Source organism: Chrysemys picta, chromosome 1, assembly GCF_011386835.1.
Source record: "Chrysemys picta bellii isolate R12L10 chromosome 1, ASM1138683v2, whole genome shotgun sequence".
NCBI classification, from domain to species: Eukaryota; Metazoa; Chordata; order Testudines; family Emydidae; genus Chrysemys; species Chrysemys picta.
In genome coordinates this window covers 177,346,496-177,365,007 of record NC_088791.1, presented here as the reverse complement: position 1 = coordinate 177,365,007, position 18,512 = coordinate 177,346,496, and the positions used below count along the sequence as shown (strand labels likewise).

Genomic DNA, 18,512 nt, shown 5'->3' with positions numbered 1-18,512 from the left:
CACCTTTCTTCAACCTTTATTTCTCATTGGCTGCTGGCTGACTAGTGCTTAAAGCTCAATTGTTATAACCTGCTTTCGATTTTAAACTATAGATGAGTGACTTCCAAGGGAACCTTGTGCCCTGCAATTAGTGCTTGTTATCAGGGTCTGTAACTCACGATGTGTTTGCTCTCTTGTTTTGCAGTTCAGTCCTTCACCTTCACCCCTGCAGGTACTGTCCATTAGTCTGTCTCTTACCTCACCAACGTGCCATTGCAATCATTAGCATAAGTGTTTATAATCATAGCAGGTATACAGGTATAAAACCAAGTACAAGGAGAAACACTCCCATTCCCCATCTGTTATAATAATGTGTTATTGACTCTGCTAGTGATTTCAGAAGAAGGTTACAATCTACCACAATTAACTTCTCTTTCATTATAATTCTGCATACTTCTTACTCATCCAACCCTTCTAAATTATGCAATTTTGAAAGGTAATTTTCAGGGCAATGCTTGAACTAACATAACTACGATAGACAGGCATTAGTCACAAAGGGCCAAATTTTGCTCTTGAGGATTCGTGTATTTAACTTGCAAATTTCTGAAGGCCTCTGCACCTGGCCAGAGAAGCAAAACTTATCCCAGATTCCACTCTTCACTTTACATGAATCTGCCTCTGCATGGGGTTTTCAGATCTGCACTTATGTCAAACCTAGCCAGTGATTAACCCATACACACACACTGATACACTAGATAGGTCTTTAAGGCATTTTAAAGCTTTTTATTCATTGAAGCATTTGCCTTTGTTCTGCCTGTCCAATCCACAACCAACTTCATGTTATCGTTTTTTTACAAGGCGTAACATACGGTAGGCCATTATCATGAGTGTGATTAAAGTTATGTGAAGAATAAACGAACTGTGGCTGAAACAGCAGGTTGCAAACAGCTTTGCCAACATATGTATGGTCAAGAGATACAGTGTATCCAGTTAACTGTAATAATTAATACAAATAATTGACCTCAATTCTCATATCTAAGCATGAGTGTCACAATCCCAAAAATTATTACATTATCCCCATGCACTACAGTGTACGTGGCCAATGTATTTCAATCTTTTCCAGTATAAGTGTGCAACATTTTGTGGCATGTAGTACACCTCTCAGTCATACCTGCCAAATGCCAAGAATTTTGACAAGGGACATTTTTCCAAATAAGTTGGGGGCTTGTGGGCCACTGGTCTCCCAGCTACTAGTAGGCCATGCATGCCTCTCAGGGAATTTTAGGTTATTTTCTCTTCAAAAAGTTGCAATAAAAAGTGGAGTAGAGCAACCTAAAACTCACCAAGAATCCTCCAGCAGCCCCAGACTCCTGGCTTTCTTGAAAACAGACCTTTAAAATGGTGCTTCTGCTTATCCTACCATAATTCCTCCCCCTTTCCCCCGTGCTAATGGGTCCCCCCCTTTCTCCATTGATCACATTATGCTCATTCTCTGCACTCCCTGTACAGTTAGCTCCTCTCCCTGCTGCTCATTGGAACCTTCCACTGTTCCCTTCTTGCTGCTTCTCTCCAGCTCTGTCTACCTTTCAGCCATCTCTGGAGTTGTATGCAGCTCAGCAGGAGGGCACAGCTGGCTGCTGAGAGAGGTGTGACAAGGAGGAGGAGGAGGTGATACCACCTGCCCACACAATCTTTATATCGTTATTAGGAACAACTGTACCAAAGAGAAGGTTTGAAAACTCATGAATGGCTTAGCCAAAACAGCACTATTGGCATGTTTGTTCAGATAAGAGTAAGGCGTGGCACAGCTTGACAGACAGTGACCACAGCCTGAAATGCTTTTCTCATTTCATTGGGAGGCACAACGTGAATGCTTTAAATCCTAATCACATACTACCGTATATCAGTAACTTAGCTCGTGTGTGTTCTGAACACATTGGGCTAGATGCTGATCTCCCTCATAATGAGTAAATCCATTTACTTCAATGAAGTCCATTTACACTGGGGGAACGAAGATCAAAATCTGACCCATGGTCTTCAGAAACTGTCACAATTAGCACAAAAGTGCATTTGGAGATTAGCAAAATCTACTGATTTATGTCCAGGCTCTGAGTTCCCCAAGAAGAGTCTCAAATCCGCATCAAGTTCCTGACAGCATGAATTTGGAGTTGGTTATATGATCTACAGTCACAAAATGTTTAAATTTTCACTTAGCCAAACACCTCCCTGTTTGTACAGATCTGAGAAGACTTAAGTCTATAGGTTGTTCCTTCCATAGTCAGTTGTAACCCATGTATGCTAAAATAGATTCCAGGGCTACATTTTTAGGCAGGCTTAGGACCAAATTCACCTTCATCAGAGGTGAATTTCAGTTAAGTTACATTGGGGGTGAATTTATCCTAATATATTTGTTTGTGAAAGAAGCAAATTTTTGCTCAGGCCAAACATCTGCTTCCTTCATGAATACATATAACATGAATATCTGAATATGTAATAGTACTGGTCAAACTGTTCATTATGTATATTTGTGATAAATTTAGATTTTTGCTTTGCTTCATACATAGAACTGGTTGGAAAGTTTTGGAAAAAAAACAAAAGAAGGAAGAATATTTTTTTCATTTTTTTTGTGACCATCTTTTTTTGTTTTCCAACTCTATTTGCAAATTATTCACAAATTGACACTGATTTTTTTAAATGGTATGTATTCGATATTTGAAAATATTTGCTAAATATATGAACTGATAATTTTCTGACTATGGGAAGTTTGTGAATTGTTCACTTGGACTATTTGCTATTTACGTTGTGTGATTGGCCATCAGAAAGGTATTGTTTCTGCTGCATGACTGAATCACTGACATATTTTAATAAAAAAAATAACAAATAGCAAATGAAATGCTGCTGCTACATAGTTGGGCTGGAGAAGATTAATCTGTTGGGCTAAAACTTGGGTAACTTTCTGGATTTGTGAACATTTTCACATATTGACAAATAATGAATAATATGACCTTATACATGCTTTTTGGTTATTTACAGTGGAACAGCTGTAATATGTATGTAGCCTTCTGGTTCACAGGCCACCACTTGTAACAACCCCCGCTTTCCCCCCTCCCCTGCATGATTCATCAGCAGGGATTAAACCTGAGACTTAAAGCACTAAAGGTATGAGTGTCTACCATGTGAGTGAAATAAGTGACTCCACTAGCTGGGAAGCAGTAGTGACATAACTGGAACCAGCGGGTTAAATATATATTCTTGGAAGATGGCAGTGTATCAGCAAAGCAAAAGCTGGACTCAGGGGTCTGTCAGAACCACAAATGCATGATTTATTCCTTATTTAGCAATTGGCAGTGCAGATTGTAGAGGACAATTTGGCCTGACATGTCTGTGCACATTTGACACCCTCTAGAAGAGCAAAATTGCTGCTATGCACACTGAAACTGAGTTATACACTAATTTCCTGTTTTTCATGTTCACCCTCTACTCACATTCCCCAGATACAAACATGCAACACAGGTTTGCACATGGCACAAAGAAGGGGAGCTGGCACAAAACAGGTATCCCTTCTAGTACAGTATGTAAGTTCTTTCACTCCCATCCATTACAATTCTAGAACAGAACTGATTCATTTAGCAGGGAAAGTTACAAATGTGTCATCACATTTCTACACAGGTTTCTGTACAGTAAATGCACATAACTCCTGTGCGGAAACAGGAGAGACTCCATATATCCATGTATCTTTCATGTGTCCTCTGACTCATTGGTGTGCCAATAACCACTCACTTGAATACTCAAGGTGTTTTCAAAAATGGACAGACCATCAGCCATGCAAGGAAAGTAAATGTGTATGTTCAGTTATGAGTAGGTAAGCTTATTTAGTGATTAGTGCCCTAAGGGATTAAAGATTTTGTGAAACTTAATAAATATAAACAAATTAAAAACAGTAAATTATGGCATTCTAAATGTTTCATGCATAATTCGTAAAATTGTTAGAGGAGTATAAATTATTTGACAGAATCATCCAAAGGCAGGCAGAAGAGTTGATGGAATTTTTATACACTGATTATCTGTTCTGAGTTAATGCTTATTAAAAGAGGATTAATCCACATTCATATTTGAGGAACAGCTTATCAGGAAAAGGAATGAGACTTGGCTGGCAACATTAAAGTTTTCATTTGTGGCAGGAAAATGTGTCCTATTAGAGATAGGCACATAGAAAGCTTTCTGAAGCTTCTTGCCTCAAAATGTCAACTTACTATATATTCGTTTTTTTCCAGTTCTAACAGGCATGAAGATTAGGTTTAACCTTGTCAGATAATATTAGTAAATAGCATAGGTACTTCTTTATATATTTAAAAAAACATGCAAAAGCTCTTTTAACATATACTCTTCTTCATACAAATATATACTTTCTTTATATAATATAATTTCTTTACATTGTATGCAGTTTAAATGCACTTTGGAGTATACTCTGAATTTTTGCAGTTCTTGCAGTATAGTCTGGTAAGAATCCCTTAGAAATCACTATTCTTGTTTTCCCCCCATCTTCTTTTGAAAGCCAATCTCCTCCTGGCACCTAATGCAGGACTTCAACCATTCTAAGGACATATATGAGATACAGATAATGCTGAAAGACCTTTCATGCTTTCTCAATGATAAAAGGCAAGAAAAGATGGGTTGGGTTAGATTTAGAGAGACCCTCCTCTTCCTCCTCCCCCATTGCCCCTTGAGACTGTTCAGCATCGATTTGAAATGGAGACAGCCTGAATAAAGCCAGCATGTCTGGGCATTTTGTTTTACATTGACATCTACAAGACTGCGTTGCACTAAATATGCTCCTTTTCAGCATTTAGACCTGTTTTGTAATTTCAGAAATCAAACTGCAGGCAAAAAATGCTGACAAAACATATGACAGGAGTGATAAACAAAGTGCTTATTTTGGCAGCCTGACCATGTCTTTTGTGCCATTAGCTGCCTTTTCCTTCTCCTTGTTAACTCTTAGAGAAATGGATGTGTTCCTGCAAATCTGAGAAATACAAAATGATTTTGTGATCTGCCACTAATGTCCTCTGGTTTCAAAAAAAGTTCTACAGCCTTGGATAGGAGAGTTTAGCTGATCAGACGGAGCCTGTCGAACAAGAACAGTGACTGTGATATTTTCGTGTTCCACATTATGGGAAGGTTGTAGCCATTCCTGCATCAGTGTGCAAAGTGGAAGCAAGCATAAGGAGCGTCCTCTTTCCAAGCCACATGAACCTACGCATGCCCAGCCACAACCTGGCCCATAAAAAAACAATAACACTGCCATAGCTGTTTCTCTCTGATGGGTTTCTCTCTTTCAGCCAATATCTAGCGGTATCTCTCCCCTAAAGCACAAGGCTTTTATTGGATGGTCAGAAGGTGAGGTTGTGCGCAAGGACAAGGCAGGGTTACCACTAGATGCTAGTGACCCCAAAGGTGGGGCAAAGTGGTGGCATCCACCTGTCTTCTGTGCCAGCAGACTACTGCCGGCCTACGGAGATCAACTACAGCGTAATACAAGTAGTGTAGGAGGCACGTCTTCTCATGATGTGCTCCCCAGCATGCTCAGAAGTATCCTGCATACTTCATGGCTCTGCAAGTAGAGCGCCTCTGGGGACAGTTGTAGGTGTGTTCTCCTTCTGTATTCCCCCCTCTAGCTATGGTAGAGAGTCCTACAAATATAAATATGTAGGTGACCAAAAATATTATTTTTTCCCATTTGTCATATTTAAAATTTCTCTCTCTCTCACACACACACACAGAGTGACAATATTTCTTTTAAAATTAAAATGTTAATATTAGTCTGTAGCCTAAACAAACATATTCATTTCAGGTGTGAAATTAGTTTCAATGTAGACTATGTTATCCTGGAAGCCCCCTATAAAATACCAAACCAAATTCAGAAAGTTCATTATTGAATACATTAGTGGTCTGTTTCTGGGTTTATAGCTTTGTTGCCTTGACAGAGATAGAACGTCTGGAAGAAATTGAGGATGTGGAAGAAAAATAACATTAAATTAGCTTCTACTGATACATTTCTTAACAACATGTTTTGAGACATAGCCAGACAGCACCCATTTATTTGCATATTCACAAATGATATCCACAGCTCTTTAGCATTAGCTTATTCACTTTTTGCAGAGAGCGATACAATCACTTGATAGTCCATTAAAAAGCAACAGAACTGGAAAGTAGTGTCAGATCAAGAGCTAATTAGCTGCAATGTTTTTAGCATGTGGTGTTTTTGTAAGCAGGTTTTTGTTTAATACTTCCCACGCTTTCAATTTTCTTTTCATTAATTGTTTCAGATTAACTCTTTCAAAATACAGCTATTAAATAGTCTGATGTGAAATAGAACTACAGTGGCTTTCCAGTAGAAACAGTAGTCCATTCTGTGGTAATGGATAATTAATCATCAACCCCAAAAGCCCTTCCATATGAGATTCCAAAGGGGTTAGTTTGATCACCATTACATTTTGTTAAATGTGTATTGCGAAGCCCCTTAGAGAACTGATAAACTGGCAAAATATGAGGTATCACCAATATGCTGCTGATATCCAGATGTATGTCAACTTCTTTGCTAATCATGGCATTTCCATCTTGGTGCTGTATTGTTATCTTGCTGAGAGTGCAGTATCTGACAGAGATGGTTAAAGTCAGCCTAGATACAACAAAGGTATTTCTGTGTTGGTGGGGGTAATAGCTGGAGAACCTTGCAAATGCTTTGGTGACTGTATATGTATTGATGAAGATGGCTACCCTAGGAAGGTGATCAGAATTCCTTATTTGGAGGTTATTTTTAACTAAGCTGACCATGGAACTTCTTTCCATCTGAAATTGCAATCTTCATTCATAGATGTGGATTTTGTTCAAGGTCTTCAGGATCTAGGCTGGACCACTAAAATAGTCAGCTGTAGGGCACTTTAATTGGAATGATCTCTGAAAATCATTAATAGATTATTGCCACTGAAGGACCAGGTCTGCTCATTGGCCTTGTTTCATAATACCTAGTGATTTCTACGGTGCATTAATTGCACTTACTGTTCAGCAAGTGTGCAGCAAAGGTTGGCTTAAAATTAGTATATAAAGGAATTAATAACATAGGACCACAATATAGGACCGCCTATATTGCCCTACATTTGAAAGCAGCTCCTGAGAAATGGGGTTTACAACTGTGGGCCATCCTGAAATATACCCCTGTGAATATACGATGGGGGCAGGGATTTTTCTGTGAAGGGTCCATTTATGGATTTCTAATACGATTCATATACTTCAAAGTGTATCCTTGGCATCCTTCAGGGAAAGACTGAAGGGATTTCCCACCATGTAATGTTGATGTATTTGCGTTTGTGTGTGTGATGTTTTTATCTTGAATGTGTGAGAGAAGAGAGAGAGGATTTATACTTGTTTTTCCTCCACTATAATTCTAGCGGGACTGCCACCTCTTTGCATTTATCCTATGGGACAAAATATTTGTGTGGTGGCATTATGCTGCTGCATCATGACACCGATGTCATTAACATTCCAGTATAATGTCATTATATACTGAAGCAGAAGCATGCCAGGAAAACACAATTTCACCACCTGATGTAGTCTCACACAACATAGTCATGTCAGAGGACCCATAGTAAATTCAGGATTCTTTAGCCATCCTGCAATTTTAGCTTACAGGCTATAGGGCAGATTGATTTAAATCTGTCCAGTGGATGCTCTCAATGTGGCATGTTTCTCTTTCTTGGAACTGCTGCATTATATTTTGTTATGATGCCCAGAGGTTTTAGTCTTGAGTGATGAAAACTCTGATTTGTTTATTACTAATTATTACTAACTGATTTTATTTTCCTCTCTTGTGTTTTTTTTTAAACCCAAACAGTCACTTTTCAAAGAGGAGATGGAGGACTAATGAGCAATGGAAGGTAGGTTTGTTGTTAAAAAGATCTATTTCCATCCTATTTTCTTTTTGATTAGGAACTTGAACTTTTCTATAGATAAAGGACTATTATAATAAAAGATCATTTATAAGACTGACAAGTCTAGGAGGAATTAAATGGCTTACCACAAGGTTTAATGATCTATCTGTTGGGCACTTTAGAGGAATCAAGTCCAGATGTTTCATATCTCCCAGATGCCCAAGAAGAAATTAGTAGTAAATATCACAAGGAATGTGTTCATTTGTTACCAGGATGTTTATTGCATTAATTAGACATTAGTAAATGAAGTTGCTGTTGTTTAAGACTCCTTATTGGCTCCCACTAAATTGCTGTGAGTGAACAATTACACATAATCGATCACAAAATAAATGATTCATGGATGATAAATAGGTTGTAGATTGATGGGACTGGATTCCACAACTTTGGCTACTCAATTGAAATTGATAAAAGCTGATAACAAACCCATATATCCTCATCTATTTTCTCTTTGCCAATATGGAGATTGTAATTAGGCCCTGGTAATAACTTCCAATCTCCCATTTAATCAATATTTTAGCAAAAAGAGATTAGGCCTAATGAGAGCTAGTGGATGTGGCAAGAAAACTGCTGGATCTTCTTATTGCCGTTTCCATAGAAACCCATGTTTCTCTTAGGGATTGTACCAGAAGGGGTCTATCAGAAAAACTACAATGATTATAAATGTTGCTTCTTCCTCATAAGTGTGCTAATAATCCGGAAAACCTTCAGAACTGTGGTTTTCATGTTAAGAGATTGATTTTCCTTGCAAAACACAAAGCGCTGGCCACATTTGCCATGCTGAATTTCAGGATAGGGCCACATTATTTATCCTGTGCTTAGTGAGTGCAGTTTCTTATGGCCAAAGTTCTCTTCCCTTTTTGAGATATCCAACAGCTCTCGAAGTTTAATATTACAAAACTATGAAAGCATGCTGTAGTCACAGAGAAAAATACTGTTGTGAACTTTCCATTAATCCCACTCAAACCTATTTTCCTCTAAACTATACAAGAGTACTCAAAGAAAGAGCTACCAGCCTATAGATGACAGATGTACATTTGGGATTCAAGGAGTGAAGAAATAGTAGCCCAAAGTCCTGGAAATGGCTGATACAGAGCAGTCATTTTGAGTGATTGTTCCCTTGAAGTGGCAATTTATCATTCAACCCTTGTTTAGAATCCTTCCGTGATACAGCCTACTCCCTGTTTCAGACAGACAACAGAGTTCATTTGGATTCTGGCAGAATCATGACTGATGCCTAGTTCCATTTCAACTGCCAAAGTTATTTTGTATACAGCCTTAATTAACTGCTGAAGGTCTTTAAATCATGAAAGCCTACACAATTTTAATTTGAAATATATTGAAGTCTCCTAAACTGTTTCTTACATACTGTGGCAGGAGAAAAATGATACAATCTCTTCGATCACAATCTTGTCCAGAGTTGTCCAACAGACATATTTTCATGTTCATTTCCTTTTTTTTTCATCCTGCTTCAGTCGACCAGGTCTGTTGAATGCAAGTGACCCCAGTTATCCTTGGCTTGCAGACTCTTGGCCTGCCACCAGTCTGCCAGTAAACAACAGCACTAGTGGACCCAACGATCTTGGGAATTTTGGTCGTGGAGGTGGGTTTTACTGAGTCATGTCATCATGCAGTGAATAACGCATTTTATTTTCACTTTCGTTTGTTTTTCATATTGGGTTCTGTTTTGTGCACGTGCATATATATATTGTGGGGAGGTTATTCATCAAAGAGCCTTAGCAGTGCTGTAAAATTGCTACCTAGTACAATACATTAAAGCATAACAACACTGCTAATTAGCAATGTTTGGGTTTTATCAGCATTTTAGATCACTATTTCCAGTCCTTATATGTCCTACTCATATTGTTAAATCTATCATAGAAACACCAATAGTAGAGAAAGGGGAGAGAGGTGAGGTGTGGTCTGTCAGTCTGAGTGTAGCACTTGGAGCCGAGAGCTCCTGACTCCCACCCCAGAACTGCAACGGACTGTGTTGCCAGAAGCAAGTCATTACAGCCAAAACTTTCAGAACTAGTCTCTTATTTTGGCTACCTCGATATTTGGGTGTTCAACATAGACTTGATTTTTAGAAGTGCTCAGCTGCCTCGGGTTCCATTGGCTTCATCTGAAGTTGTGGGTACTCTGCAGTTCTAAAACTCAGGCCCAACGTGTCAATTTAGCATCCAAAATCAGAGACTACTCTTGAAAATGTTGACTTTCACCTCTCTCACTTCCCCAGTCTGTAAAATCATTGTTGTTATTACTTTAATTTCAGTATTACTTCTTACTGTGGCAAATTAGGCACTTCAGTCATAGAGATTAAAACGCTAAGTGGGAATATAACAATTCCTATCAAACCAGAGTGTTGAGGATTAATTAGTTATTTCATGTTTGTTAAGCTCTGTGATAAGCACTATATACAAATTATTTTTATGTCAGGGTGGTAAAAAGCACAGTTCTTTCTGTGTACTGTGGTTGACTCAAAATGAAATGTTCATCTGCTTTAAAGGTGACTTGTAAAGAAAATAGAATGATGTTTGTGCCCATTTTCTACCTCTTTAAACATGGGGCTAGATAGTGACTTAAGCTATAGCCCGGAGAGCAGCATCACCTCAGAGGAAGCACACAAGATATTCTCCAGGTGCTGCTCCTTTCGTATGAGGGCAGGACTTAAATTCAGCTGGAGCTGTCCAGAGTGAAGCGCTGGTAAATATTTTAGCCTCACAGGGCTAAAGCCCCAAACCCCCTCGCCCTGCAGCTAAACCCCCCAACCCCAGCACCTCCCCTGTGCCCACCGTGGGGGCTGAAGCCCCGAGTCATGGCACCTCCCACAGAGAATGGGAGGGATGTGGTGGGCTCTTGGAAATACTCTTATTTAAGTCCTGTATGAGGATGAGCAATCAGCCCTATAGGATGGTGTAGCGGGGACAAGGAAATATCCTCACCTCTTTCTCTACCACTTTTGGAGGAATGGGTCATGTGAGAGAGCAGGAGTGAGCAAGGAACTTAGGAATGACAGTTGTGAGCAGCTTTTGAGCATCTCCACAGAGGAGGAATCTTGTTGCTCAACTCTCTACCCTTGCACAGCCTCATTGGAGGGCTGTTCTCACTCAGGGCCATAATATATAAAGAAAGCCTCAAAGATTTTTTGAGTGACGGGATTGTTGAGGAGAGGGGTAGGGAGAGGGGAGCTCTTTGACTTTTTTAGGGTCTTTTTTGTGCTGTGGTTTCATTGGAAGCCCTTTTGGAAGGTCTCGGGCATCATTACTTTTGAGTGTTGACTCGTTAACAAAGAGAGCTTTTCTCTCAAGTGTTTTAGTCAAAAAGGTGTTAAAAAAAAAACAAAAGACTGAGTTTTAAACATGCCGAATAATAATCACATCCCCTCTCACTTCCTTGGTTCTGTGATGTCATAATCCTACCAGTTCTCCTGTCTCCATAAAGCCTTCCAATGTAAAAAAGACCTGAATTTCTAATGTTAAAAAAAATGATGGAAAAATAGAAGCAGAAATAAACCAAAGTGTGTCAAAGTTCCATCTGGAGAATCACTTCTTAACTTGTTTGTAACACTGTTTTGTTGAATAACAGACTCTCTCTCTGATACTACACTATGGTGCTGAACTGCATTAAAACACTTTATATTAACTTTCAATATAGCAAAGCTATCTTTAAGTATGTAAAAGAGGGCATGTCTATAGATAATATTAAGAGGACAGTGGTAGTACTATACATACATCTGCCAGCTTCTTGACTGCAGAGGCCCTGAAACTATGATTCTTCAGCATTTCCACATCTTTACATGAGCACCCATAGTACAAAAAATTAACATTTTCTCACAGCATTTGGCTCTATAGGCCCCAAGACTGGAAGTAGCTTTTAGAGATTTTTGCCTTCAATGGTGATGGAGCTGAAGGCCAGATTCATCAGAAGGACATAACATTTATTCTTTCAATTTTAGCAGCTAAATTGCATTCATAACTTGATGCTTCTGGTATCAGTCCCTTGATTTGAACCCTAGAGGCTGAAGTCAGAGGATGATACTCACTCGCCCACTCTGGCGTGACATGAAGGGTCTCTAGACATCTTGGATGTGGCCAGAGGAGGGTTTCCATGTGTAGGAACTGTGAAGGATGGCTTTAAGGCTGCCTTACAAGAATCCCCTTGCAATCTCTGGTGTAGCAGGTGTGCCAGGGCAAGGTGCCAAGTGGGAGGGACATATTGGGGGCAGGCCCATATCACAGAGTGCTGCAAATATTTGCTTTGGCCCCATACGGCAGGCTGAAGAGGCTGCTGTAACTCAGACAGGACTCCAAGACTGTCTCAATTACATGAGGATCTGCAGTGCAGGTTAGGATTTGGAGTGTTTTCAACAGAGAAACCTTGATTCTGGAATATGCTTTCCTCTTTGAGTATAACAACATGGAGCAAAATTCATTTCTTTTTTTAGGCTTTTCCACAAGAGGTATAGTTGAATGATATGAGTCTTGCTGTGATAGTGCTTGATTTTTTACTATATAATTACTTTGTGAGTTGACAATTTAATAATTCATGTGCTCAGCATGTGCATTTTATTGAACTAAAACAATCAATTTAAAAGAAATAGTTCTATTGAAAATTCCCAATATTTATGGGAAACTTTTGCTTCACTGGTAGTAAGACAAAGTGACAATTTCCAAGTACCAGGGAGGTGTGCACACTGACCCCATATTATAAAATTTGCAGTGAAGTGCAATTCTACTTTGAAAAGTGACTGTATAAAAATGGTACCACCTTATTCAGCAGTGATCTGCTCTGTGCATATATTTAGAGTCATGTCTGATTATGTCAGAGATAAGTATATTTTGCTGTTTTTTACTCCTAACATCCCTGCAGCAGAGCCAACACAGGCTGATTAAGCTGGATTCTATTATTGTTGTACATCATTAACAAAATTGTTTACTAATTTTTAATCCATTGCACCTTCATGGAACCATCTGAGGCAAGGTAGACTATTATTGTAAAAAGCAACAGAGGGTCCTGTGGCACCTTTAAGACTAACAGAAATATTGCAGCATAAGCTTTCGTGGGTGAATGCCCACTTCATTCAGACTAACACGGCTACCCCTCTGATCTTTATTATTGGTGATGGTACACAAGCCAGATAGGACCCAGCTTGACTCTCAGATCTTCAGGCTGAGTTTGCAGGGCTGGTAGTTATAAAAAAAAAATCTTTATAGCTGTAAACTGAACACTGAAAGTACATTAGACCCATGTAAGTAGATGCTAACTGCCTGATTTTTGAAAAATTAACTCTCGTTTTGCAATATGTGCTCTTCATTGATTATATCTCACTTCTGTGGCCATAATTAATCTGTAGTCGTGGTAGAATTTAGCCATTTTATATACCTGATTGTGCCTCACCAAATAGATCATTTGACATCTAAATCCTTTCACTGGTGCTGCAAAAGTTGAAAATACAGATGAGCCCAAACCAAATCCTCATTTCCAAAATCTCCTCAATTTGTCCATATTTGACATTTGAACCCAGAATAGTAGATGTTAGTTATGTTATGTTAGTGTCTAGAGGCTGTAACCAAAGTCAGGGTCCCATTGTGGTAGTTGCTGTATAGACATACACATAGTAGGAAATAGTCCCAAAAAACAACAAATGACCCTGATTTTTACAATGCGTTGAACCAAAACCCCAGATCTGAGCATTTTGAATTTAGGAGTATTCATAATTATTATTATTCAAATTGTATAGTCAGAGTCCATGTCCAGTAGCTGGTAGTCATGTTATAAAGCAGAAGGGTGCTCGCATGTTTTCCATCAGTTGGATTCCACACTGAGTACTACTTTTTTGATCTTAAACTAATTAGAAAAAGAGCCATTTTTTAAATACTTGGCTCTGAGAGAGTATCATAAACTGAGCAGTGTTGCTGCCTATGCCATTGTACCAGTCACCTTCCAGGCACTTTTTCATACTTCAGAGGTGTTCACATTTAAACCTAGTACAGCAACTCCTCACTTAAAGTCATCCCCGGTTAATGTTGTTTCGTTGTTACGTTGTTACATTGCTGATCAATTAGAGAAGATGCTCGTTTAGAGTTGCGCAATGCTCACTTATAACATTGTTTGGCAGCTGCCTGCTTTGTCCATTGCTTGCAGAAAGATCAGCCCGTTGGAGATAGCTGGTGGGGGCTTGGAACCAGGGGGACCGGAAGCCCCCCATCAGCTCCCCGCTCCCCTAAGTTCCCTGTGCGGCAGCCTCCCAGCAGGCTATCAATTGCCAGCAGTTCAGCTGTCCCTCCCCCCACTGCCGTGTGCTGCTCCTGCCCTCTGCCTTGGAGCTGCTCCTGGGAGCCTCCTGCTTGCTGTACTAGGGGGAGGGGAAGAGGGTGCTTCTGCACCCTGCTAACTCCATCTCCATAGAGCAGGGGGAGACACAACTTGCTGATCTTTAAAAGGCAATGTACTTAGAGTGGGGTCAGCGTACTTAAAGGGATAAGGCACATCTCTCTCTCTCACACACATACAGGTGAGAGTCTCTGTCTCTGTCTGCCATGCTGTCTCTCCTCCCTCCATTTGTGCTGCCTTGTAGAGTGTGAGGCTACATTAACAACAATGTGTTAACCCTTGAGGGCTCATCTGTTCTAGTTCATCATTTAGCAGTAAGGCATTCCCTGGGAAATATCCCACCCTCTGACTTCACCATCTCAACCAAGCTTCACAATCACCATTGCTGTGTACAGTATTAAATTGTTTGTTTCAAACTTATGCTGTATGTGTGTGTGTGTGTGTGTGTGTATATATATATATATATATATATATATATATATATATATAATATAGTCTTTTGTCTGATGAAAAATATTTCCCTGGAACCTAACCCCTCCCCCCCCATTTGCATTAATTCTTATGGGGAAATTGGATTCGCGTAACATCATTTCACTTAAAGTCACATTTTTTAGGAACATAACTACAATGTTAAGTGAGGAGTTACTGTATTCTGCCAGTAAGTGTCACTGTGAAATTTCGGAAGGAGAAAGAATTTAGATCTAAATGATTAAAATTATAATTCTGCAATATGTAAAATGATTCAGCATGTGGAAAAGTGAGCAGATATTTTGTTTCCAAGGTTTAATTTCAATCTATACATAGTACAGTTTTTGAACTGAGTTGTTCTCCATTTCCAGCAGTGTACTGTATCATTATAATTGATTGATCACCTGACTCTCTAAAGTGTAGCTGAAATCTTGTCACATTCTGAAATGACTTATTCATGTCAGTTTTCCTGTATTGTTGAGATGAAGTGTCTTGTTTAGGTTCTAAAATCAAACCAGATAAAGTGACGGATAAAACTTTAGAAAAATGCACTTTGTGCCCTGAAAAGAATTACTTTGAGAAGCCTGGGCATTCATTCAGTAGTTTTGTTAGATATTTGCAGGGAGATGGTTTCCTCTGTGATTTGTAGATTAACTTCCATCATTTCCCTAAAGCCCAGATAGTTTCATTGGTTCTGACATAGAACAAACAATTGAAAACATTCTTCAGTAGTGAAATATTCCAAACTTCACTTTCACAGTTGAAGGTATGGAAGAAAAAAGATGGTTTTAGGCAGTGAAACGTGAAGGACAAGTGGTAGGCCTGTCACAGATGCTGATAGCTTGGCAATGGTTGTACATCATCTTCCCTTCGTTGGCTCATGGACCCTGTCTCAGCTGAAATGCAAACGTGCAGAATGACACATTTATTTTTCATCTTAAACCTTGATAGTTTCAGGCTTCCTGTGCGTCACTGATTTGTTCCATTTCCCTGTGCTCACCACAGATGTGCTGCCACCAGTGCCAGGCCAAGGGGATAAAACTGCCACTATGCTTTCTGATGGAGCCATTTACAGCAGCATTGACTTCACCACCAAAACTAGTTACAACAGTTCCAGCCAAATCACACAAGCTACACCATATGCCACCACGCAGATTCTGCATTCCAACAGCATCCATGAGTTGGCAGTCGACTTACCTGATCCTCAGTGGAAAAGCTCAATTCAGCAAAAAACTGACCTCATGGGATTCGGTTACTCTCTGCCAGACCAAAGCAAAGGCAACAACGGTGATTCCTGCTTTTATTTTCCTGAGTCTGTTTATACTGGATCTTCTGTGCATGAATTAGAAAATTGTAGTTTGATTTATTATTCATATTTACCTTAACTAATAACATGCACCTTGCATGCATACTGTTTTTTACACCATCTCAAAATAAATTGTTCTGTGCTTTAGTCCTCTTTGTCTAACCATAATCTGCAGCCCATCTGTATTTCCATTAGGACAGGCTAGGTAAAACATTTCCCACAGTCCCACCACATCTGCTTCTGACTTGCTAACTGCATGTTCTGCATGTGCTTATGCTGTAAACTAATCACATAATGCCACTATGACCTTTGCCCTTTAACCCTTAGCCTTACTTTACATCCCTGACTACCGATTGGCTGAGGGATTGTCTAATAGAATGCCACACAACCAGTCACAGGATTTCAGCACCACCAGCTCTCACAACAGCTCAGAAAGAAGTGGCAGCCTCTCAGGTTGGTTTCGTTACAATGTGTGTAAAGAGAAGTATTTGTGTTTGTAAGCAGCTTGCTCTGTGGTCCTGATTATAACCATGAAAGAGAGATTACTTCAATCACAATTTACAGTTAAATGTTGTGTCTGTCCATTTAGACTTCACTGAACATGTCATTGTAGTCTATAAAAACATGCTTTTACAAAAAAAACATCTTATTTGTCCAGGCTACACAAGAAACCTATTTAGAGATAATAGGAAAATCTTTCTAGACTTTGTATCTTTCAGTATGATTGGAAATCTTACTTTGTAACATTCTCACCCTTCTAATACAATATTGAATTTATTCTCAAATCAGTCTTCACTTTACAGTACAGATTATCTCTGTTGAGCCTCATGAAGAGGTTAATATTTTTGTTGAATCATTATTGGATCCCAACTCCTGTGAGCCAGGTTATAAATTTTATATAAACCGAGCCACCAGAAACAGCAAAATTCTCAGGTCCATACAAATCCTCAAGATGGTTGGTATTTCAAAAATTGTTTCAAGTCTGCATACAAACATAATGTAAATAGTATATGTGTGCTGCATGCTATATTGGAAACATAACACATTTTCACTGAACAACAATGAATGTTGTTTCTTTATAAATACTCTTTAATTTTGACTTTGTTAAAATAGTATTATTGTAAAATTATGCCATTTTTAAAGTAAAAACAAAACCCAAAAACTTGCACTTAAAGTGAAAGTATGTCATTACATTTAAGCACAAAAGGAAAGAGTTCCAGGGATTTTAACTAAAGGTACATATTTTTTCTGAACCTTTGAAATTCTGTTATAAACTGAAGCAACCATAACAATACAGATCAACTTTAGAAATGGTTTCTGTAGGTCAGTTTTAATGATGATTCAAAATAAATGTTGAGCTCATACAGATATAACTGTTGGCCTGTAATTTAAGTAGCCAAAAGTATTCTCACATTTTACGGGAAACAATAACTGATTCTAGTTAGATGGGGAAATAAGCTTATTGTGTTGGCAAAAAGAGACTGTGGTATTTTACATGTTTGTACTTGCTCTCTAATCTGAGATGCATTGACACGTATCTTAGAAAATTAGCTCCTCTCCATGCATATTTTCAAGTGCAGACATTTCTATGCCGAGATATGAGTCAGTATGTGCTAGGTATCAGAAGACAGTATAAAGCTTTTAGATGTGTTGTTGGTACTGAAATCAGTCCAACTGGCAGATTCTGTTCAAGGGCTGGATTCATTCAAATATTTGATTGTAGAATCACTGAAATTCAAGGTAAAGAGACCTTTGAATTTCTGGCCTGACTGGCATGGAGAAATAAGACTTGTAAGGAACAATATTCAAACATAGACTAGACATTACATTCTAGTTCTCTGTTCCTGTGATCAGGCACTGGAGTACTTTTGCTTATAAAGAATGAGGAGAGGACAAATCCCTTTCCACAAAGAACCACGTGGCCCATATCCACAAGGATCACAGTAATACAAGTTCCCTCCCCACACTCTCCTTCTCTCTCCCCAAACATCCTCCCTTTCTCCATACAAGTCATATTCTCCTCAAAGCCTCATATTATTTCTCTCCCTCCCCTACTTTTTCCCACCAACCTTGTATTTCTCTCCTTATTTCCCATTCTGTCCTCCATTCATTTCTTGAAGTTCCTTGTCTCTTCTCAAAATCATTCAAGTCTTCCCTCCCTGCATGTATGCCCCTTTAGTTTGCTATCCAGGTCCCCGGCTTTTATCTCACTAATCTCTTTTCTTCTCCCAGATCTCTCTCCCCCAAAGGACTTGCCTAGAATTTTGTCCCCCTCTTCCCAAATCTCTCCTCTCAAACAGTCCCCCAAGTTTCTGCCTCCCCTTCCCAGTATCCTCAAGGTCTCCCAGTACTTGTCATTTCTCCCCAAGGTCCAGCTGTCACAGCATCCCACACTCCCCAGCTCTCCTTGCCCAAGGTCCTCTTCTTGTACTTGTGTC

At 39.2% G+C, this 18,512-nt stretch overlaps 1 protein-coding gene across 32 annotated transcripts in view; it reads left to right on the top strand.

Moving 5' to 3' along the window:
* Nucleotides 1-18,512, top strand: part of ROBO2 (roundabout guidance receptor 2) — a 1,484,585-nt gene that overhangs the window by 1,417,488 nt on the left and 48,585 nt on the right. For 12 of the 32 annotated variants that reach the window (XM_065575697.1, XM_065575553.1, XM_065575714.1 and 9 more), the window contains 5 exons: nucleotides 185-211; nucleotides 7,871-7,913; nucleotides 9,440-9,567; nucleotides 15,774-16,055; nucleotides 16,402-16,527. In XM_065575697.1, coding sequence (XP_065431769.1) covers nucleotides 185-211; nucleotides 7,871-7,913; nucleotides 9,440-9,567; nucleotides 15,774-16,055; nucleotides 16,402-16,527 — 606 coding nt within the window. The remainder of the gene's footprint in view (nucleotides 1-184; nucleotides 212-7,870; nucleotides 7,914-9,439; nucleotides 9,568-15,773; nucleotides 16,056-16,401; nucleotides 16,528-18,512) is intronic. The other 20 variants (XM_065575614.1, XM_065575707.1, XM_065575633.1 and 17 more) reach the window with 3 other exon arrangements.